The 24,445-nt window shown below is 34.4% G+C and overlaps 2 protein-coding genes across 3 annotated transcripts in view; one reads left to right on the top strand and one right to left on the bottom strand.

The window, feature by feature from the left end:
* Positions 1-24,445, bottom strand: part of LOC128895467 (ATP-dependent DNA helicase Q5-like) — a 154,962-nt gene that overhangs the window by 110,266 nt on the left and 20,251 nt on the right. Inside the window, exon 11 of one of the 2 annotated variants that reach the window (XR_008461814.1) lies at positions 3,196-3,240. The exons of the other annotated variant lie outside the window; for it this stretch is intronic. The gene's annotated coding sequence lies outside the window, so the exon portion shown is untranslated. Of the gene's footprint in view, positions 1-3,195; positions 3,241-24,445 lie in introns of those variants that run through there. 2 annotated transcript variants of the gene reach the window in all.
* LOC128896241 (CD9 antigen-like) lies at positions 561-22,038 on the top strand. The gene is made up of 4 exons (XM_054159472.1): positions 561-1,017; positions 11,956-12,267; positions 15,327-15,599; positions 16,392-22,038. The coding sequence occupies exons 1-4, from the start codon at positions 952-954 to the stop codon at positions 16,542-16,544; spliced, it is 804 nt and encodes a 267-aa protein (XP_054015447.1). The 5' UTR covers positions 561-951; the 3' UTR covers positions 16,545-22,038.

Below are 24,445 nucleotides of genomic sequence, written 5' to 3'. Positions count from 1 at the left end.
GACGTAGCTTAACCTACTCTAGGAATTATTACCCTCAGAAATGTGTATTACCTTCTTCCTACGAGTACATATATATTTCGAGTTCAATAATTTGTCGAATATTTATTTATTCTTCTCGTGTAACGTACATATTATAAATATTGAATGTAAGAAGATAAAAGAAATTGATACTAAAAATTGAAAGTGGAGCCCTAGAAGTTTGACATTTTTGCATTTCGTATTTATTAGATGCCTTATTACACTACTAAGTGTTGCTAAATTAATATGAACATATAACCTTTCCGTACATTTTCAACTTAATCTAACTCCCACCAGAGGTGCGAATTACAATTTATTATGCATTCATTCTCTTTCTCTCCCCTTTTCTAAAAATCTAATTACAAGTCTTAGAAGTTTGGCGCCTTGCGAGTACTTGGTGCTTGGCCTATGGCTAGAGTCGGCCCTGGACCTGCGCAAGAAAGAGATAGAGAAGAATATAGGAAGGGAGTGCGTAAGAGAGGGAAAAGCATAGCATGTTGGTGAGAGAAGGAGAGATACAGCGAAAGAGTAGGGGAAAAAAGAAGGAAGACCACAGTGGACTAATGACAGAGATAGGGGATGGTCGGATGACGTCACAAGCTGCAGCTTCAAGGAGGTTTAAACGAGAGTATCAGTCTGTTCTTCATACTGCTTCGTACCCTGCACTCGCGATAAAAACCAACGCCGGCAGTTCGTCTCCCATGACAGTAGCTTGTAAACCGTCGCGTGGAATGGATCTGTGTTTTTCCTTCGTAAATGTGCAAGTACAAAATTGACTAATCTGCTACGCTAAAGAAAAACTTATCTTGTCCGTGCATCAGCGTCCGAACGAATTTAAACGATTCCCGTCGGCTCGTAAAGTCGTGTGTTTTTTTATAAAGCCGCCGTAGTAACCTAACCAAGTGTTGTGTGTCATATACCATTCGAACGAAAATGGTGCTTTCGGAATGTTATGGGTTCGTCAAGTATGCACTGGTCTGCGTCAACCTCATATTTTGGGTAAGTTCATGACGATGCATTCGAAAGCGAAGCACCGTTTTTATCTCAATGAACATTCAAATCACGAAGCAAAGATAAACAACTTTTTGTTTTACTTATAGAATAAGAATCGAAGGCTGAATGATAAAGTGTGAAATATTTCACAATGAACATTTCACATACAAAAAAAAGGCACTGTTGAGTTGTATAAACATTACACGTCAATCGTTAGACCTTCGTTTTATTGGTTTTATTGGCGTTTATTATTCTAGGAAAATCTTATTCATCTCGCAATTAGCTTTCTTTCTTTCAAGATTTGTAACTGCGATGGAAATCGTATTCATCTTCCCTACTTTATTTTACGTAAACTTTGCAGGTAATATAGCAAATCAAGCTGTCTGAAATTATCGGTTTAAGTAATACATCGTTTTATTCGAAAATTATGAAAAGCTCGATCAACTTGCGAGACAAACGTAACGTTTACACTGTTTTTATTGATCAATAATGATTGCACTTCGCACGTCGATGAAAGGGTAGCTTTATTCGCAGGGGGATATAATATACTGGACATATTATGACCGTTACAAGTATATGCACGCGGTATAAAATGTATATACGTGTAACTCGGTTCAATAAACTTATTAGCGATACTAATGTGCATACGTTTACGAAAATTAACGCTCGCTGCAGAAATACTTGACGAGTTGCTAACTACAAATTACGAAATTTGAAATATCCGTTTAATGTAGCTTAACGTCGCGAATGCACATGTTAACATTGTTAACATTGTTTACCAGTTAGTTAGGATTATTTGAACTGACCTATTTTCGAGAAATCCCATGAAAGACAAAGAGAAGATTTTCTAAAAATTGAGAAGAAGGTCTGAAAATATTTTGTCGTTAACGCTTCTGGTAATTTTATTCTGCATGGCTGCGTTACCCCCGTGACCTCTAATTTATCTGAAAATGCGAACTTGTTTTCAAGATACTGTGTACTGTCTGGAGTTGTAGTATAATTGGATAAATTAACGGACTTAATATAATGACGTTTTAAGGACAAATTTCACCACTTGGTGCAATGAAGTCGAGAGTTATATGTACTTCCCTTTTTCGTGACTTAAACGAGTCACTGAGCAAACACATTCTATAGATGTGCTTTTATATTTTATTCGTAATGCATTCGTAAAATTTGCTTTCAAATTAAAAATTCCGTAACTAAGGGGAACATGATGATTCTTTAGAAAAATTTAAATATAGAAACTAGATAGATTCTTTTGATTAAAAAGAAGTGACGAAAGTAGAGCAGCCATTCCCGCAGGGCACGAGCGAACTTAGGGATTTTTCCCTACGTTTGCTGTTTTGCTGCCTAGCGACAATACAATTCTAACGTGGCTGAATCGATTGCATCTGGGTATCCGAGCTTTTTTCACATCCTTCTCTCACGAGGATCATGAAATGAGTCGACAGAGTTTATTCTTACCGAAAACCATTTACCATTCCAATTTCGCGATTCTTTATTATCATTTCCATCGTCTACATATTTTATATTACATATAATAAATTAACAATTAGTGTAACAAACAACGAAAACTTTTACTCTTTCGATAACTTTTACTCTCCCGATCGCATTAAACGCCTTTTTATAGAAGAAAAACAAAACGCCCTCTTAATTAATGCGATAACCTTCGCGCGAAACGTCGAATCTCGTTTAATTAACATCGCAGTTTTCCGACGTATAGCAACATAATTCGAGAGGTCAGCTGAATCGATTGCACCTGGGTGGTGCGTACATCTCGTGTTAATCCTTATCTGTCCTAAATTTCCGCGATTCGCGATCTCACGATCGGTTCGACAAATAATATACTAGATCTTTTGAAGTTGAACATCTAAAATAAAATATGAAACATTTTGCCCGTTTATTTTGGTATAAAAATACAGGGTGTCCAAAAATGTTGGAGGTTATTGAAAGGAGTGGTTCAGGGGGTGATTTGAAACAACTTTTCCCTTAGCGAAAATGTTATCCGAGGCTTCGTTAAGGAGATATTGACAGAAAACCCTGACCAATCAGAGCGCGGCCGTCTAGCGCCGTAGCCTACGCTACCGCGGCCGCCTAGCACGTAGCCTACGCTACCGCTAGCGCTCCAACAGTATCCGAGCGCTTTGATTGGTCAGTGTTTTACGTTAATATCTCCTCAACGAAGCCTCGGACAACACTTTGGCTAAGGAAAAAGTTGTTACAAATCACCTCACGAACAACCTTATAGGAATTAAATTTAGCTTCCACTTAACTTATTTACAATTTATTTATATATTTACATACATGAGAATATAATTAAAATTTGCAATGTTAATAAACGATGTTAGCCGATAGAATGTCTTTTGAATTAATTACTTTTGTTTTTAACAACAACAGATCTAACACGAATACAGCGTTTTAAATTTATGCGAAAAGAACGCGCCGCGTAACATGAGCATAGAAACTATAGTTGTGCGATCGGCCTCGATGTCGATAAAGCAGCGCAAATATTTTTATACCGAAATAAGCCGGGAAAATATTTTATATTTTATTTTAGATGTTCAACTTGAAAAGATCAGCGAGTATCTTAATTGTCGAACCAATCATGAGATCGGCCCAAGACTATCGAAACAATTTCAGTATAGCATTTACGATTCTGTTTCGTCTCGAGTCCATTCGAGAACTTATTTCAAGAGTCCGCATCACTTTTAATCGTCTCGTAGAAACTAAGAATCAGGAAAATGACTCAGAGTCATTTGCGTTATTGAACCGCAGGCACGAGTATCGATCTAACACCAACTGGTCTGTCCGTGCATCGACTATTCGCCGAGATTAACAATAGCGGTTGTGTCAGCATCGGGGCACAAGCATCGTATCTAGTTTTGAAAATGTTCAACAGGAATAAGTGCGTTTAAATATAGATTTCCAGTCAGAGAACGAATATGCTCTTCCTACGAGTCTGCGTCCTACACCCTAACACCCCTGCCCAGTTTCTCCTGTCACCCATGACGCTTTCGAGTGGGGGTTAGGTTCGATTCTGAATCGATTTTCTAGACAATCTATCCTTTTAAGACGATTAATTCATCCAATAAATTCCGATGCAAATTGATTTTCTTTTTGCAAATTATTGTAATACAAATTTTCTTGGTTATTTTTCTTAGATGTTAGAATGTTTTTATCTATTTTTCTTAGATTATTACCATTTCGTTGCTTCGCGATTTTATTCGTGAAAACCAGAGATGGGCAAAATCCTAGGCTTCGAATAAATCTGAAGTTTGCCGATGTGTTTCTCTCGTTTTCTGTTTTGAACATTTTTCAAAACAGAAAACGAGACAAACATATCGACACACTTCAGATTTATTCGAAGCCTAGGGTTTTGCCCATCACTGCTGAAAACGAATTCCCTGTATTCACTAACGGCGTTGAACTTGGCACACTTGGCACCGAATAAGGATGCCAAATGCTTTCACAGAAAAGCGTCGTCCTATCTTCTATTTTGTACTCTATGATTCAATTTCGAGAACACGACCGCGTTCGATAAATTTGAAAGGTACGTGGTTCTAAAGCGCGCTTGGTTCTTGGAAATATTAAATATAGTTGGCGATGAAAACTATTTTTAATAAAACTTACAGTCACCATTGATAAATTAAATGGGAAAGAATTAAGAAATTTTTATTTATTTTAAATGGAAGACTCAAAGTTAATTTCCACGATGTAAATTTAAATTTAAGTAACTTCTTCTGGTGTCGATACTGTGGGAAGGTGGAACAAATTTGGATACTTTTTGTGATTAATATATTTAGTAATGGATTAGAATATTAAGACATTCATGCCACGCACATGCCTTTTTTAACTTGATACACTCTAACCTCTTTTTCTCACACGCATACCAAAACCAACTCTCACAGATACTTCCAGTAATATACTAAATATTTGATAATGCAGTGTCGTCGAAATATAATGTATATTTCGCGTACAAAGTCGCCTACGGATGTTCGTATGAGAATATTTAACTGTTTATTTTCGTCGTCGAAAAGCGAAATCGCGGTACAGAAAGGGATACCGAGATCAAACGAACCGCAGTCGTATTTACATTGTCTTGTCTCTATTACCTGTGACAGTGGGTTGTCGACGCAGTCATATACCGAGAAATATAGTATAGACGTTACATACAGTTAACTGGCATCTAGTTACCCTTCTATAAGCACAGTTAGCCGTAGTCGTTTAAACTGTTACTCTTTAGTAAGCGTGGGCATTACTTTATAGACGTAAATGTCACTGGGTTCACAATGCGCTGGATTCGTCAATTCGTGTTCCAATTTCATCTAACGAGGCTAACGAGTAAAAGGTTCAAAAGTTGCAAAAATAATGCAATAATACACACACTTGAAATATATCGTTGCACGTACTAGGCTAACGAATGAAAGGATCAAAAGTTTCAAAAATTATACAAGAATATATTATATAAATATTTGAAATATATATATAGTAACCGTATGCAAATTAAATGGGTGAATATGGTCTTCGAATAAATGAAAATTTATATTGGAAATACATCGATAGATAATATAGACAGAGGCTAACGAATGAAAGGATCAAAAGTTTCAAAAATTATCTATATTACATAAATGTTTGAAATATATGTATAGTAACCGTATGCAAATTAAATAGGTGAATACGGTCTTCGAATAAATGAAAATTTATATTGGAAATACATCGATAGATAATAGTCCCGACTTGTGATCACATGTAAATGTAATTATGCAACCGTTATTCAAATTTATCGAACGATTTGCATCTTACTACGGAATGGCAAACACGATGTCTGCTTTTGTATGCATTATGTATGCGGTCTAAATCTCGTTAAAGCACCGCAAACATTTTTATACAGGAACGGTATCGACGAGCAAAATATTCCCGAACGCCTTGCAATAATTTTCAGATATTCGAATTATGCTTCAAATTTAGACGGTAGTCGGTAGGCGGTACCGGTTTAGGCGATAGCGTAGGCTACGTGCTAGGAGGCCGACCAATCAGAGCGCGAGTATGCCGGTGGAGCGGCCGTGGTAGCGTAGGCTATCACCTCAACGAAGCCTCGGACAACATTGTCGCTAAGGAAAAAGTTCTTTCAAATCACCTCTCGAACCACCTCTTTCAATGTGTTACAACATTTTTGGGACACCCTGTATTGTTACCTAATCAATAAATTGTCACAAAATATTTCATTAAATCTTCATTATTATGTTTTTAGTTTGCGAAAAAAAATCACAATCTTAAACGGGGTCGCGAATGAAAAAAGTTCAAGGAGCTCTGATGAACATTTTTGGGACACCCTGTATTCACAAATTAACTGTCGAAATTATGAGAAAATATTAACTTTGATTTAAAAATAATATTGCGTACCAGAAAGTTCTCGTGAAACACAATCGAAAAAAGCTGAAGAGCTGATGAGTAAGAAAATGTCTATAATAGGTCTAAATCTAATATGGAAATTCATAATTTTATATGCGCCCCGCGGAGTTATGATGCCTTTCGAAAGTGGCCCGCGAAATCATTTGGCCACCACTGGTTTAGGCGATCGGTCGACAGTTTTCTCGTATCGAGACGGTTCGCGATGATTAAGAAACGCTGTGGCCAGATGTCGAATACATTCGTTGAAAGCTTCGCAACATTGAGTACTGATGGCGGATCTAAACTTATTAGGGTAATAAGTTTAATGACTGGTCTAATGACTAAACTGTGTATTTTATAACTGTGCATTTATTACGTAGAATAATAGAGAAAACATACATAAAATATAGATAACGTGTCGAATATATTCTACAATTTTTATAGTAATATTATTTCATTTTACATAAATACACACACTTTCCAGCTGTGTTTAGCATAGTTCGTTATATTAATACCGTAAAATATGTATCGTTTGTTTGAGAAAAGATAATTGCGTTTGCAGACACGAACAAGTTAAGTCTACGATATTCTTTGGTTCCTTGCATCGCTTAAATCACCTGACTGATTCGAGTAATGCAAATAGGCATGCAGCACGCGTTAAATACGGCCTACCTCTATCTTGATTTACCGCGCTATGTTTGAAGTCTGATCGTATCCGCGAAGAATCCGTTTGACTCGACCGATCCTACTCGCGGCTCTTGGATCTGTTCTTACATCAGCATTCGCTGGCCGAATAGCGAAAAGACGCGTCGAGAATACAGGAAGTCCTCTGTTCGAGAGGCACGCCTCTGTCGAGATTACACATTGAGTGGAAGTCACGATCGTTCTACACCAGCTTAACCCACTGAACCTTCTTCGACCTCGCGAGCTCCTCTAGCTGCTTTTCATGTAAACCAGGGGGTCGGTAAACTTTTTCCGAGAATGGCACGGTAAATATTTCAGTCTTTGCCAAGGGTAAATGCTATGATAGTACATACGCTACTTATACCTGCAGGAAACATTATATTTATGTATATTCTATTTATATCGAATGTACTTTGTGTAAGTACGTAGATCGGTATATTAGATGCATTTCTCCTTATTAGATGCAATCTCCTTATAAAATTTTGCAGAAATTTATTGCCTGTTTCTTTCTTATTACTGTCTCGAAAATAGACTTAGAAACCATTTTTAGTAATTCTGGACAATAATACTGAACGACTGTAGTCTGTCGAGGCTTGACGTAACATATCGATAGAGTGCAAGTACAGTAAAGTCTCTATAAATGCATAAATTTCTCTACCATAAATGCACGGAAACCATTGTCACCACTGGAGTGGTATACCCCTTGGGGTGCCAAGGAATTCGATCGCCGAGTAGTCTATGTAACATGATCGTATATTCTCTGATGTTTGCCGACGAGCTTCGAAGGAAGAGAAGAACAGCGAATAATGAAGAGCACGGAGCGAAAACACCAAAGTATGTCGGTGAGACAATTTAAGGCCAGGTTACACCAATAAAACGTGTTTTTTTTTTTTAAATAAATTTTGTTTATAATAAAAAAAATATTTCAGAATCAAACTTCTTACAGCTGAAAGTACATATATTAAACTATTCTTTTTTTTTTTTTTTAAATGGCGGCTCTGAAATTGGCTGCTTAAACTCGTCCAATTTGTTGGCGGGTGTCATCATTTCTTGGAAACAAATCATCTGAAAGCAAAAAATAAAACGGTTTCATATTCTGTATCGAATTGGCTATGGACAGTATTACAATCAAACATTTTCACCGAAAAAAAAAAATGGCGGACTTCTGAATTTTTCGACCCTTTTTTTGCACTTTTAATTGCTTATAACTTTTTTAAATAACAATGAATATTTTTGCTTGTAGTTCCGACCATAGCTAATTCGATACAGAATATGAAACCGTTTTATTTTTTGCTTTCAGATGATTTGTTTCCAAGAAATGATGACACCCGCCAACAAATTGGACGAGTTTAAGCAGCCAATTTCAGAGCCGCCATTTAAAAAAAAAAAAGAAAAATAGTTTAATATATGTACTTTCAGCTGTAAGAAGTTTGATTCTGAAATATTTTTTTTACTATAAACAAAATTTATTTAAAGAAACACGTTTTATTGGTGTAACCTGGCCTTAATGCAACGGTGAAACCTTTTTATTATTAACTTTTATGTTGTAGAAATTTTACTATCACTTTTACTATCAATATATATACATATATATATTCCTGACATTTTTCTGTTGAAAATGAGATCCAACACGACGTAATTCGCAACATATTTACTTCTAACAACTTATTATGTATCATATATCAATAGACTGCGGATCTTTAAACAAAATAAAATCTTCGCGAACATGCCTACAAAAATTGAACTTAAATAGGAATTAATTTTATTCTGCTAATATTATAAGATGAACTTTACTTTCTATATTTTTTATATTGCATATTGGTTTCATTTTGTAGTTTCTTGCACATTGAAATTTCCTATAAATGCATCAAGATCCGCAGTCTATATATCATAGAACACTAACTAATAAAAGATGCATGGTAAATATCGTTCGAATTATATCGTGTTTGGTCTCATTTTAATTAGAAAAATGTCAGGAATATGATTGTAAAAGTTTTACAACGAAAAAGTTAATAATAACAAAAGTCTCACCGACTGAGCCTGGTGTTTTCGCTCCGTCTTCTTCTTTATTCGCTGTTCTTCTCTACGTTCGAAGCTCGTCGGCAAACGTCAGAAAATACAGGGTGTCCCAAAAATGTTGTAATATCTTGAAAGGGGTGGTTCGGGAGGTGATTTGAAACAACTTTTTCCTTAGCGAAAATGTTGTCCGAGGCTTTGTTGAGGAGATATTAACGGAAAACACTGACCAATCAGAGCGCTAGGCGGCCGCGCTCCCCGACCAATCAAAGCGCGAGTATGCCAATGGAACGCCCGCTGATTGGTCAGTGTTTTCCGTTAATATCTCCGCAACGGAGCCTCGGACAACATTTTCCCCAAGGAAAAAGTTGTTTCACATCACCTCCCGAACCAACCCTTTTAAAATGTTCCAACATTTTTGGGACACCCTGTATACGAAGTCTACGATAAACGTACAAGTTCAGTCCCGAGCTTGTTCATTTATCGAGACTTTACTGTAATGGCCTCGAAGTGTAACTTATTCAATTACAATGTTTAAATGTAATTCTCCTAAGTCTTACAATAATTTCCCAGGTCATTTCGTTTTTATAGCTCTTTGTGTCTACAGCGGGTAACCCAGTCAGTTTTGCCACAGTGATAAATGTGTGCTAGTGTGTTTCGTAGATAAATCAGCACTTATCTTCCGAGCAGAGTAACGCCTCCCACGCCTATGTAATTTCTCGCCTATGCACGGCGCTGTTGAACGTGTAAGGTTTAACCCTGTGTCTCCCTTATTGCACGTTTCGTGCACTGTAAGCGATGGGAAGATATTTCTGCTTGCACGGTCAACGTCCTTGTAACAGATATAAAGTTGCATAAACTTCAAAGTATATCTTACGCATGAGATAACGCCTTCTTGGTTCGCGTATCTCTCTTCACGCGTCAGGTTAACCCTTCGCGCTCTTAGAATAAAAGATGGGTACAGAATGTTTGAAAAAAGAATGAAAATTTGTATGCATTCGATAATTAAATACGCAAATAAAGTAAATCGTATCTATCCGTGTTTACGTGAATTTTAATTTTGTACAATTTGTTTCCCTCGTTACGGCGAATAAAGTCTTTAAATAAACAAAGGTAAAGGAAGTATGAATTGGTCTGAATAAATTCGTCAGAAGCACCGTGTAGTGTATTTGGATTCGGTAGCAAACCGTGAAGAGATTGCGAATCTTAATTCACTTAATTTTTGCCCATAGGAACGTTCAAAGAGTTTCGGACGCATTCAAGTTACGAATACCTCACGAGCATTGCGAAAAAAGGTCAGAAGGGGGAGAGAATAGGGAAAACCCACTCGTTTTACAAGGAAACGTTAACATCTGGTGGACAGGCCATTGAAAAGGGCACGTCCCGTCTTGGCCAAGCTCGTTTCGCAAGAATACTTCATTATTTATCCATATAGCGCATTGTGAGCGGCGCTTAAGCCATAAACCAGAATACTCGTTCCCTGCTGTCTCTGTTTCAATAGGGCTAAAAAGGTCAAGTATATTTTTACGACAATGTAGGAAGAACCGTTTCGTGCCCACAATGCGTCGTTTGCGTTTGTAGCATGCGCAAAAAAATGACAACCGTTCGTTAAGTTAGTCTCGATGTAGACGAAAAGGAAAAATTCTTTAAAATGGACTACTGATCCGCTTTAAAAAGTTTATCAATCCTTCTGGTTTGCATGGAGCTCATACCAAGACCTAGATTACTTTGTAAAGGACTCTCGTTTATTTTTTAAATATTACTACAGAATTTCATGGAAATAATCTTTTATATAAGAACACAATTAATGGGTAAACATTAGAGTATGTCATTTTAGAACAATATTGTATACAAACCAGTTCTAATTTACCAGGTATCATCTACCATCGGTATTTCAATCAGCATTTGACAAAACAATTGTTCTAAAATAACACGCTCTATTCAACATACAACAAAAAGAAAATAATAAAATTAATACGTCATAGAGGATCTACATATAATAGTATAATGGTTGTAAAGGACACAATTAATGTGCCAACATTGGAGCGTGTTATTTTAGAACAATATTATATACAAACCATCAATATTTTAATCAGCATTTCACACAAAAATTGTTCTAAAATAACACTCTATTCATCATACAACAAAAAGAAAATAATAAAATTAATACGTCATAGAGGATGTATAATGGTTAGACTGCGGATCTTTATGCAAAACAAAATCTTGATGAATGTTTCTACAAAAATTGAACCTAAATAGGAATTTATTTTATTCTGCAAATATTTTAACATGAACTTTACTTTCAATCTTTTTTATAGTCTTGCATGTTGCTTGCATTTTGTAGTTTCTTGCACATTCAAATTTCCTATGATATCTACAGGAAGTTTTATTTGGGTTCTGATGTTTTCACCAATTGAACATTCTAGCAAAATATGTTTAATGGATAGTTCTAAATTACAATTTTCACAATGTTTAAAGGAAAGAACCTGTAAAAGGAATAATAACTTATCTTGAGAAAATCAAAATAATTAAAGATATTTAGTATGTAATTAGTCTTAGGTAGTTTAAAATTGTTAGACAGAAGAAAACCAAGTGATGTATGTGAAATACAATGCAATAAGACACAAAATATAACAATGTATTGCAATGTGGTCGCTAATGGCTAAAAAGCTGATGCGACATTAAATAAATAAATCAAAAAGAAAAAAAGAATTCCTATAAATGCATAAATATCCGCAGTCTAATAATGGTATACGTACAACCCCTTTGCAGTTTTAAGTTTTCTGATTTCGATACACTTTTGTCGAGTCGCAATTGCATTTTATCTACAAGCATAAACGTTGTATTTTTCAGGCGGTGGGTTTAGCAGGAGTGGTCCTGGCTGCGTGGCTGCTAACGGATCAGACGTTCCTGATGTCCCTCGCCCAGGAACAGCACAACTTCTACAATGGCCTCTACATCCTGCTGGCCGCTGGGATCCTCATGTTGATAGTCGCCTTTCTGGGTTGTTGCGGCGCCTTCCGTGAATCTCAATGCATGCTGGTTGCTTTCTTCAGTTGCCTCCTCGTGGTTATCGTCGCGCAGATCGCGGCTGGGGCATGGCTCCACTACAACAGCAATAGCCTCGAGGGCCTGGTCAAGTCTTCCGTGATAAATACCGTTAAGGTATCGCCGATTACACGATTCTATCGCTGCCCAAACACTCGTCCCGCGTCCGGCATTGTTTAAGGGAATATCTAATTATCCGCGGTCTCCTGTCCCTAGTTAGATATCTATAATTAGTCCATTCGTCTTTCTATACTCAACTACCTGATCAGACGCCTATAATTACTCCATTCATCTTCTCGAATTAGACACCCGTTGAAGTCTCCACTTAGTCTTCTTTTGCTTCGTGTCACACGCTGCTGGTACAGTTTTATTGGAATTGTGTAATTCAGGTTTCGGAGCCATAACTCACCGCCGCTTAATGCTGAATTTTGGATACTTTGAAAGATTTGTGGAATTCAAATACAGTGGATGTAGAAAGTATTTGAACACTGATCAATTTCCAAAAGAACTATGTAAAATTGTAATTTATTAACTTATTTCTTTATAAACAATGACATTCTACATATCTCTACATATCACAAGAATAGATACAACATTACAACAAAATAGCTATTTATGTAAATTGCGATATTAACAAGAAAGAAACAATTAATCAATAGAAATGTTGAAGCATTAAGTATTTGCACAACTGTTTAATTTTTAAAACTTCATTTAAAAAAAAAAAGAAATTTACATTAATTTATAAGTATGTAATACTTCCTTCGTGTACGAAAAGATTACTTATTTTGTATAACTGAATATATAAGTATTATATCACTATAAGTATTATACTATATACTATAAGTAAATAAGTATTCGTACAAGTGTTAAATTTTTAAAACTTCATTTTAAAAAAAACGAAATTTGATTTTATAATTACTGCAACTCTTCTAGGCATTAAAGTAACTATCATAAATGTCGATGTTATTCTGGGTGGGATCTTCTTTCATTCCTTTATTAGAACATTTTTTAAGCCTTTTTATGGAAATTCAAGGTTTTCTAATTCGTACGGAGCAATAAACTAATGTGTTTATGCTACAAATTCTACTGTTCGCCATAAGAATGGTACAAATACTTATTGTTTCTATACTTTTACCCACTTTTCGCATTTTTTTTGTTAATTTCACAAATTATATTAACTAGCAAATGTTGTTTGGACTATATCTATCTTAGAGACTTCCGAGAATATGTAAAATATCATTGATTATAAAAAAAGAAGTTAAGAAACTACAATTTCACAGAAAAGTTTTTTGGGAAATTGATCGGTGTACGAATACATTCTACACCCACTGTATATTGAATTAGAACGAACAATTCTACAGTTCGATTAAATGAAAATTTCAATTAATGGAAAGTTTGAATGAAAATTTAAAGAAAAATCTAACAAGGAAACATATCCAACTGTCACACTCCGATTTTAATCAAATTTATGTGGTAGGTAGTTCTCAAAAAAATATGTGACACGTATTTTTTTATCGGCAATCGTCCATGTTGAAGGGGTGAAAAGAGCCCCTAAAGTTGGGGGTGAAAACCATGTTTTTTTAAATATCTAGAAAATTAGAGGAGCTAGGGCAAACGTTTTTTTTTAAATATGCGCTTTTGAATCGGTGATTTATGTATGCCAGAAGAAATTGTTTATTTGTTTATTTAAACAATTTATTTTTGAAAAAATGTTCTGTTTTGTTAATTTATGTTACTAAATATTGTTTCTCATTCATGGAAATTTATGTGTGTAAACTATAGGTTACAATTAAAGATACATGTTTTTGGAAGTTTTGTAATATTGAGAAATGTATATTATCTGATTATTTGAAGTCTTTAAAAAGATACATTCTTCTATCAAACTGTTCTACACCCACTGTATGAACTTTGGAAAATATGTTTATCCTTCGACTGTATCGCTTGAATTTCGTTACCGCGTCGTAATAAATATTTCAGGGATTCCAAGCGATACATCCGCTGTCCAAACAAAGACGTTTTTATTGTCGGCCCGTTTGGTACCGTTCCACTAATAAGAAACAGATGCAACAGGCAGATCACTGAAGCATATGAGCTTGGCTATTGCCTCTAACAGAATATAAAATAAAAAATTAACGTAACATAATGGCGGTGTTGTAAAAGAAGCTTTTCAATATTATTTTAACTTTAATCAATTCTTAGAGGGCTAAGAAAATAGGAGATTTGTAGATATATCGAGTCTAACAATGGCGGTAGACAAATATTTACCTTGCATGTAGACGAAATCTCATATCGATTCCGAGATATCGCATTGAGAGGCCTGATAAACGTTTAAGAAATTCAGTTTAAATACCTTTCATCATTTTTCCACATACTTCCAGAAAAATTCTTTGAACGAATGTTTTCTGGACATCCTTTTTCTTTCAAAAAGATTCTCGTAACACTCCTCCTTACCCTACTTCGCCTCCTTTCCTTCAGATTAATTCCGACTGGTAACAATGTACTGTGGGTGTAGAATGTATTCGTACACTGATCAATTTACAAATAACTTTTGTGTGAAAATGTAGTTTCTTAACTTTTTTTTTATAATAAATGATATTTTACATATTCTCGGAAATCTTTAAGATAGACATGGCCCAAACAACATTTACTAGTTAATATAATTTGTGAAATTAACAAAAACAAAAAAATGGCAAAAGTAGTTAAAAGTATAGAAGCAATAAGTGTTTGTACGATTCTTATGACGAACCATTCACAGTTGAGTTTGTAAACATTAGAAACATTAGAAAACATCAAATTTTCAGTAAAGTACTTTTAAAAAAGGCTCTAATAAAGGAATGGAAGAAGATCCCACTTCGAATAATTAATAATTTAGTTAATTTAAGTTTTAAAAATTAAACAGCTATGCGAATATTTATTGCTTCAATATTTCTATCGATTAATTCTTTTTTTCTTGTTAATTTCGCAATTTACATATATAGCTATTTTTTTGTACTCTATTTATTCTAGAGGTTTCCAAAAAAATATGTAAAATATCATTGATTATAAAAAAATAAGTTAATGAATTACAATTGTACATAGTTGTTTTTTGGAAATTGATCGGTGTATGAATACTTTCTACACTCACTGTATTTACTGTGGAAAACATGGCTCACAGTGAGTAAACTTCTCTATTTCAGAACAAATACGGCGTGGATAATTCCCAAACACAGGCTGTAGACGCTTTTCAATCTGGCCTTGGATGCTGCGGAGCTACTGGCCCAGCAGATTGGGCAGGAAGCAAATACGCCACCAAGGATCGCTCGATGCCTGTCAGCTTGACCGTATCCGATGACGGAAACAACATATACAAAGTACCCGAATCATGCTGCAAGGATAAAGACAGTACCGCTTGCAAATTATCTCAGAATATCAAAGTTGCCAGCGAAATTAATCCAGCAATTTACAACGAGGTAATCGCACTTGATTCTCTTAATTAAGTAATCTAATATCTCCATTAAGCTTCGTTAACGGCGAAGCAGTGAATCAGAACTGTATGAAATTAGTTTTTTAGAACAATAGGATTAAGTATTAGGTTAGTTCTGTAGGCTAGAGACTGTTGATCTGTTTTAGGTAAAGATAGAAAAAAATTGTTTATTAGAACGAATAGTTAAAAGACTCTACTAATGCAAGATTATCGTGCACCATACTTTATCGTACGAAAATAATTGTTTATTAGAATGAATAGATAAAGAACTCTATTAATGAAAGATTATTGTCCACCATACTTTAACATACTCTAATCTTTGATTGAACTTTTCAAATTCTACAAAGACTTCTTTCTGATTCACTTCGATATTTGCAAAAACAGTTACTGCATGCTTGCACCTCGAATAGTGATTAATAGACTGCGAATCTTTATGCATTTATAGGATGCATAATTTGAGTGTGCAGGAAACTACAAAATGCAAACAATATGCAAGATTATAAAAAAGATTGAAAGTAAAGTTCATGTTAGAATATTTGCAGAATAAAATAAATTCCTATTCAAGTTCAATTTTTGTATGCACGTTCGCAAAGATTTTATTTTGCATAAAGATCCGCAGTCTAGTGATTAAAATTGCACGAAGTAGACTCATCGTTGCTCTCGTGGAGCATAATATCGTGACTCGTGTGGTGGAATCACGCCTGGTTGAACTTGCTAATGCACCGATCGTCGTGAAAGCGTGGCCTCGATTAAATCTAACAAATCTTCTTTCCTGTAGGGTTGCATAGACAAGCTGATGGATGTACTGAACAGCCAGAAGAACGTCGTTATCGGCGTTACAGCTGGAGTCGGCATCTTGGAACTTCTTGGATTGATATTCTCCCTGGTGTTGTGCTGCGCGATCGGCTCTTCCGACAGATACAAGGCTTAAATCGAACACGCGTCCTGGACATCGATATAGAATCTTTCCTTACATCACATATCGTCGTGTCCCAGTCTTCTAAACAGGTAGCCGCGATTCGATCTCCGTGCCAATTCGAATAAGTCTTACACATCTCTGTCTCTACAGTTTAACTGAAACGAGAAAGAACGTTCTTAAGTCTGATCACTGAAATGTCAGGTAACTCGGACTGTCTTTAAGAGATGGACAAATTTCTTGTCTAGATAAAACTGTCTAATGAAAAATAAAAGATAAACATCTTAATTAGGAAATTCAATTATATTTTACTTTGAACGAATAAAAGCTAATGTAAGTTGAAAATACAGTGAGTGTAGAAAGTATTCATACACCGATCAATTTCCAAAAAACAACTATGTAAAATTGTAATTCATTAACTTATTTTTTTATAATCAATGATATTTTACATATTTTTTGGAAACCTCTAGAATAAATAGAGTACAAAAAAATAGCTATATATGTAAATTTCGAAATTAACAATAAAAAAAGAATTAATCGATAGAAATATTGAAGCAATAAATATTCGCATAGCTGTTTAATTTTTAAAACTTAAATTAACTAAATTATTAATTATTCGAAGTGGGATCTTCTTCCATTCCTTTATTAGAGCCTTTTTTAAAAGTACTTTACTGAAAATTTGATGTTTTCTAATGTTTCTAATGTTTACAAACTCAACTGTGAATGGTTCGTCATAAGAATCGTACAAACACTTATTGCTTCTATACTTTTAACTACTTTTGCCATTTTTTTGTTTTTGTTAATTTCACAAATTATATTAACTAGTAAATGTTGTTTGGGCCATGTCTATCTTAGAGATTTCCGAAAATATATAAAATATTATTGATAATAAAAAAAGAAGTTAATAAACTACAATTTCACAGAAAAGTTTCTTGGGAAATTGATCGGAGTACAAATACATTCTACACCCACTGTAAGTCACTATACAGTGTTTCCATTTGTCAATTGTTATTCGAATCAAATTTTGCCCATCTCTGTTTTAACCCTCTATAACTCGAATTAAGTTTGCTCTGTACAATGCGGATTTTTCAAAAGAAGGCAGCCTAGTTGTTCTTTCATAGAGGGTTAATCAGCCGAAATTAAATTTCTTGCATCGACAATGTCCCGATACAGTTTCAGTATTCATTAACGTATATTGTCCGAGTTTTGGATATTCTATTACGATTCTGCACAAAGAAAACGACAGTTTTTGTACCAACATATTATACACGTTTGTAATTTTCTTTTATATCGATATCTGTCCTTTTTTAAGCATATATTAGATGCTCACTGAGAGACCGAATTTATTTTTCATTGTATCGACATTTACAAAGTCAGAACAAAAATGTTCCCTTGAATTCGATATCGAAGGTGTTGTATAGGAACTAGATTTGTTTCTTACTGCCAGATGCACTTTTCGTCTACGTCTCCTTCCATGCTAAAGACTTACACGAACGAACATTTAATGTTTTACAGAGTACCTATATGATTTACATTTTTTGTTAGGCCAAAGTAGTAGACCAAACTAACGTTAATGTGTTAAAGAGAGTGAAAGAGTGGGAGTGGATGAGTTTTGAGATTTGTATGAATAACAAGGAACCGACAATTCTTCTTGTTGCAACTGGTATATTTGCAAGGGAACCGTGTACAGTTTTATTTAAGTATATTTTAGTCTCGTATTTCGTTCAACTAAATTTGTTCAGCTCTCTAAACTGCCATGCGATACTTACCGTTAAAATATTTTCTACGCGACAAATTGATATTACGTGTCATTTTTTATTCGCTTTTATTAAGAAAGAATACTCCTATGGTATAATTAAAATTATACTGTTCTGTTCCCCAAGTATACCAGTTCCAATACGCGTACATGCATCTATAGAAATAAATGAATATATATTAAAGATGCACCAAGAAGATGAATCTGATAATTAATAATATTGATGTCCAAATGAGATTATATTATTGTAAGAACGCTATCAAGAGGTTTCGTCTCTTGTGGCATTATAGTCTATCCATGTTATCTTTAAAGTAAAAGAGAGTGGCAAACTTTTAAGAGGGAGGACATAGCTAAACGGAAGCAACTAATTTTATAAGACTAACTCGTCATTATGAAAATTCGTGTGATCTATTTTATTGGTATTCGACGCTTTGAGGATGCAATATTTTTTTAAGAAAGTGTCCTGACTGGACAAAAATTATTTGGCAGCGAACGATTTCGGAACGGGAGCCTTTTGTTAGCATACTCGTGAAAGTTACGAAGAATAAAAATTTAACGACGTATTACAGAATCGCTGCTGTTAAGATGAAGATCTTCGTCCTTAAAGAGTTAAAATATTCTGGTAAAATGTATTTCGGTGTAACGAATAAGAGCTGCTTTTGGAATAGTTGTGTCTTATAGAAGTGATCGATATATATTTGACGGTGAATGTTTCATAGATTATCTATAACTGTAGCGAATGGGGCAGATATGTTTATTAATTGTTCTTCAAATATTCATCGTCAAATGATTTAGCATAGACTAAAGAGAAATGGATCTTTGCATATACTGTACCTTGGTAACGAGTATGGTACAAACAAAAATTGCTGAAATATTTGAATTCTCTTTCTTCATGAGTGTTCCAAATCAAAATGTACGGAGTAAAGACCATAGCTTCTAGTCTGTAAAGGTTGAATTCCTAATTTATCAGATTTATTTTGTTTTAAGATTAACATGTTCCTTTCCAGTTTCTTGATGCACCATTTGATTAAGAAAATAGCGCATTGTACGATCTTAAAGCTGTTTACGTAAATCAATTTTGGTAAAGCAAACTGTAAATGGCGAGCAACATGTTAAACAAACCGTTTTGCTGTAACATTATTATTTTACACGTGTCCCTTTTTGTACGTGATGCGAAGATAACACTGTACACTGTTCGTTGCACGTGTAAACAGTGTATATTGTAATTTTTATTAACCAGAAATTCTTGAGTTTACGTAGAAATTGAAATTCATTCCGTAGAAGTTAATCGATCGTATTTTACACGTGTTGCAATTAAATGTTTTCTAACTATTGTCTGTATTCGTTTGTGATCATAGCATTCAAGAAATTCTGGTTATGGACATAGATAATCATCTGTACGCATATATATATCTGATGTTATGTATGTAAAATAATACGATTTAAGGATATAGATGGGGAGGATATCGGGGAGAAAGAAAAGGAACGCCCGGCGAGCAACTTGCAAGGTGATAATTTGATCGCTATAATTAAGGGTTTTTATAGTTTTCAAACGTTAAGAAACTTTGCAAGTCGCAAAGTTATTTCGTCAATTATCATACGTTTGCGACGTATGTTAAGTTTTCTGTAAGATGAGTTCCAAAAATTTGTTCGACGTAGTCGATGTTTACGTGGTACTTTGTTACTGCTTGAACGATCTCCGCTCGAAAATTATTAGACTATAAGTTAACTCTTCGTAAGTGAATTAAGTACCAGTGAGCACAGGAATTTTCACTTTCCCGAACTGTATTTGTATATTGGGTTGTCCAAAAAGTTCGTGCCAATTTTTAAGAAAAATTCAAAGGCTCATTTGAAATTTGATATAAATTTATTGAATTATATTAGTATCATATTGTTCCACAAGCTTTCCACCTGTTAAGGGATGTACACATATTATTTGTTTTCAATTGTTTCAATATATTCATACCTGTACCACCCACCAAAAATCGGCATGGAGTTTCTAGACAAACCAATACTTTCATTTTTACAGAAGTTATGGAGTTTTTGAACCAACGAGAAAGATAAGATTTAAAGTTACAAACATTTTAAAGTTCAGTGGATGTAAAAAGTATTCGTACACCGATCAATTACAAAAAAAACTATGTAAAATTGTAATTTATTAACTTATTTTTTGTAAACAATGACATTCTACATATTTTTTCGAAATCCCTAGAATAGATAGAGTACAAACAAAATAGCTATTTATGTAAGTTACGAAATTAACAAAAAAAAAAAAACAATTTTTTTCCCCTGTCTGTTTTATGTTGAAGAAATGTTGAAACAATAAGTATTGGCACAACTGTTTAATCTTTAAAACTTAAATTAACTAAATTATAAGTTATTCGAAGTGGGATCTTCCATTCCTCTATTATAAAGCCTTTTTAAAAGTACTCTACTGGAAATTTGATGTTTTCTACTGTTTCTAATGTTTACAAACTCAACTGTCAATGGTTCGTCATAAGAATCGTACAAATACTTATTGCTTCTATACTTTTAACTACTTTTCGCATTTTTTTGTTAATTTCACAAATTATATTAACTAGTAAATGTTGTTTAGACTATGTCTATCTTAGAGATTTCCAAAAATATATCAAATATCATTGATAATAAAAAAAGAAGTTAATAAACTACAATTTCACACAAAAGTTTTTTGGGAAATTAATCGGAGTACAAATACATTCTACACCCACTGTATGTATATTAAAGATTACTATGTTATTTGAAGAAAATTTTAAACTAAGGTCCAAAGCTAAATAGGTTGATACCTAAAATGTTCCAAATGATTAATAGATGATTGTGTCGTTCAGTTACCGAATTTTACGATATCTTTAAATAACATTCTTACTGTATTTCATGCGCTGCGATATTAATACAACTCAATTGCACTTTGTTTTACAAAAATAGGGAATCTCTAAGAAGCTAAGAACTAACAAATGTGATCGCTATTACACACGCATTGTCTTTGTACAAGTATGTTGATTCGCGTAAATTACGTAGGTTTTGTGCTTGCACGATTTATCTTACAGAAAGAACGAAACAATACGAGCGATGGTTAGATTTTGCGAGGAAAACACGTACAAGAAAAAAGAAAATGATATATTTGAAAACTGTTTGGAAATATGAGTTTAGCGTCTGTTGCATGGATGTTATAAAAAAAAAAGAAAAGTAAATTCTAGTATATTCACAAAGTACATGAGACATCATCACTCGTATAATGTTCTTCGTTTTGATATTAATATATTTATATACACTTACATAAACATATATATATACATGTATATACATATTTTCTTACTGATTTTTGAGCAAAATATTTTCATTGTCACTGATTTCATCGTCAATTCTTTTTGAACATGCTTATACCCATCTTACATTATATCTTTTGCCAAAACGAAACAGTATGGTCCGCCGACTATAACATAATTCTGTAATCTGTTAAATATTAAGATTATGTAATAAAATTAATTTTTTCGGATTATCTGTAGGAGGTCCACTCTGTCCTGTGCACTTTTCAATATTTACGCAATAATTGAACGCTATCTTATTTGGCATATTTTACGAATTTAAAAAAAAACAGAACAAAACACTACACATCTAACATCCATATACACGATTTCCAAGTGTACGTTTATTTGCAACTTATGTATGATACGCAAGTAAATGTTACAAAAAAAAAAGATGTTCAAAGAGTTCAATATACATTTAACGTAATCATTGCAAGTTATATTTACCCTCATATCCAATTCTCGATCCTTAACAGTTCAACAAAGTTACATCTCAAAGTTAAACCTGCTACATATTTTATTATGCTAACCAATCAGCCTTAAGTAATGGATGGTATGTATCATTGTCCCAGACAAATAAGCAGTACGTTAATTGTTAATAATTATCCTTTATTATTCATGAAATTCATTTTAATCATATATTTCCGTATACAGGGTATCCAAAAACTCGCGTAAGAGCCGGAAATGGGAGGTAGCAGAGACGATTTTGAACAACAATTTCCTTTGCAAAAATGTCGGTGGGAGCTTCGTTTTTGAATTATTAACGAAAAACACCGACCAATCACAGCGCCCGATTAGCGCGCGCTCAGGTGGGTCAACAGTCCTGGCTCGAACTTATGCTCTCGCGACATTTTTGCAAAGGAAAAAGTTGTTCAGAATCGTCTCAGCTACCCCCTTCTCCTTCCGGTTCTTACACTAATTTTGGGACACCCTGTATAACAGCCACGGACATAGGAATATACAGGGTGTCCCAAAAATGTTTGTAACACATTGAAAGAGGTGGTTCGGGAGGTGATTTGAAACAACTTTTTCCTTAGCGAAAATGTTGTCCGAGGCTTCGTTGAGCAGATATTAACGGAAAACGTCGACCAATCAGAGCGCGTGGATACCGGTGAAGCGGCCGCGCTTGTATGCGAACAAGTGACTCAACGTGCATCGAAGGCCATTGACGTGGTGTGGTATGAAGCCAAGGTAGAGGGTCGTCGGTCATCTTACGTTGCCAATTTACAGCGCGAAGTTTGAATAGGACTATAATTAAAAAATATGGTTATACGTTTGAAAATAAATTTTTAGAATTTCAACATTTTGAAAATCTAATTTTTTGTTATGGTTTGTTACTGTTTGTAATCTCCCAATGGTTACAATGTATTTATGACTATCTCTTTAAAAACTGCTCGAATAATTAAGCAAATATTTTACATATGAGTGTGATTTTTTAAGGAGGTTTGGTCAAAAATGATAACAGTTCAGATCGTCCAATAACTCTTACAACTTAAAATTTACATCTTACATATAATGTACACATCTGTGTGAAATTTGAGTTCAATTTACCGTTTAGTTTGCTAAATATGATCACTTGAATTTCGTGACTTTTCGTCGCATTTGCCAGGAGACTTATGGCAGCCGATGGAAAAAGAAATTTGGTATGACACTTTAGACTGTATAAAATAATTTTTTGGAAAAAAAATTTAACCGACTTCAAAAAAAGGTACAGTGAAAAGTATGAAATAATTTCTAGTTAATGTATATGAATACGCACTAGCTCTAGAAATAATTGCTTAAAAGTATGGGAAAATGCAGTGATAAGTGTGAAATAATTTCTATTTAAACTGCATTGTTATTCACCATCGTTTGATGAATTTGGTTAAATTATTAAATACATTATATTAAATGCAATGCACCTTTTTTGAAGTCGGTTAAATTTTTTTTCCAAAAAATTATTTAATTTCACTCTTTTTAGTGGCAATCTATAACCAATAGGTTCCATGCAATAACAACAGTTATGAGCAATATACAGGATGACCCAAAAAAGTTGGAGGTCCTTGAAAAGACTTGTTCCGCAGGGAAGGGGGGGCTTGAAACAATTTTTCCTTAGCGAAAATGTTGCTCGAGGCTTCGTTAAGGAGATATTTTGACAGAAACAGAAACTCCCGACCAATCAGAGCGCGAGTATGCCGGAGTACGCTCCACCGGCATACTCGCGCTCTGATTGGTCGGGGTTTTCTGTCAAAATGTCTCCCTGACGAAGCCTCGAACAACATTTTCATTAGGAAAAAATTGTTTCAAACCCCCGCCCGAAAAACCCCATTCAAGGACATTCAACATTTTTTGGACACCCTGTATAATTGCAAATGGGATTATCAGGAATACATCTGCAACTACATGCGAAAGGATTGATTGCGTTTGGTAAATTCCTTGTCGAGCTGCACCAGAGCATAGCAATTTCGCACCAACAATGGTTTTATAAACAATAAAAGTGTCCATAAATTTTTGCAAATGGTAACATCACGAATTCATCTATCATGAAATGCGGAAGATTCCATCGAGCTCGGTAATTTCCTCACCGAGTTACATCATAGAATAGGAATTTTGCGATAACAATAGTTATAAACAATACAGAAATTCATTAATGTTTGCATCTGTGATCATTACGAAAACCTCTCCGGCAGTAAAATGTAAGGGGTTTCATCGATTTCATCGGTTTCAGGCCAAACATACGTGAAATAGTACGCTTTTTGCGATAAAAAGTGATATAAAGTGGTAAAAATAACACAAGGACAAATGTTTTGCTATGGGGCCAAATGGCAAATGCTCTTCCAAAAAGTTTCAATCCGATT

This window comes from Hylaeus anthracinus, unplaced genomic scaffold (assembly GCF_026225885.1).
Source record: "Hylaeus anthracinus isolate JK02 unplaced genomic scaffold, UHH_iyHylAnth1.0_haploid 0, whole genome shotgun sequence".
Lineage (NCBI taxonomy): Eukaryota > Metazoa > Arthropoda > Insecta > Hymenoptera > Colletidae > Hylaeus > Hylaeus anthracinus.
This window is presented reverse-complemented; position numbering and strand designations above follow the sequence as displayed.

Bases quoted from the DNA above. Each gene is read 5' to 3' on its own strand.
- LOC128896241 (XM_054159472.1), top strand. From the start codon at position 952: ATGGTGCTTTCGGAATGTTATGGGTTCGTCAAGTATGCACTGGTCTGC. The intron at 12,268-15,326 runs GTATCGCCGATT...TCTCTATTTCAG, and splicing joins CCGTGATAAATACCGTTAAG to AACAAATACGGCGTGGATAA. The intron at 15,600-16,391 runs GTAATCGCACTT...TCTTTCCTGTAG, and splicing joins ATCCAGCAATTTACAACGAG to GGTTGCATAGACAAGCTGAT.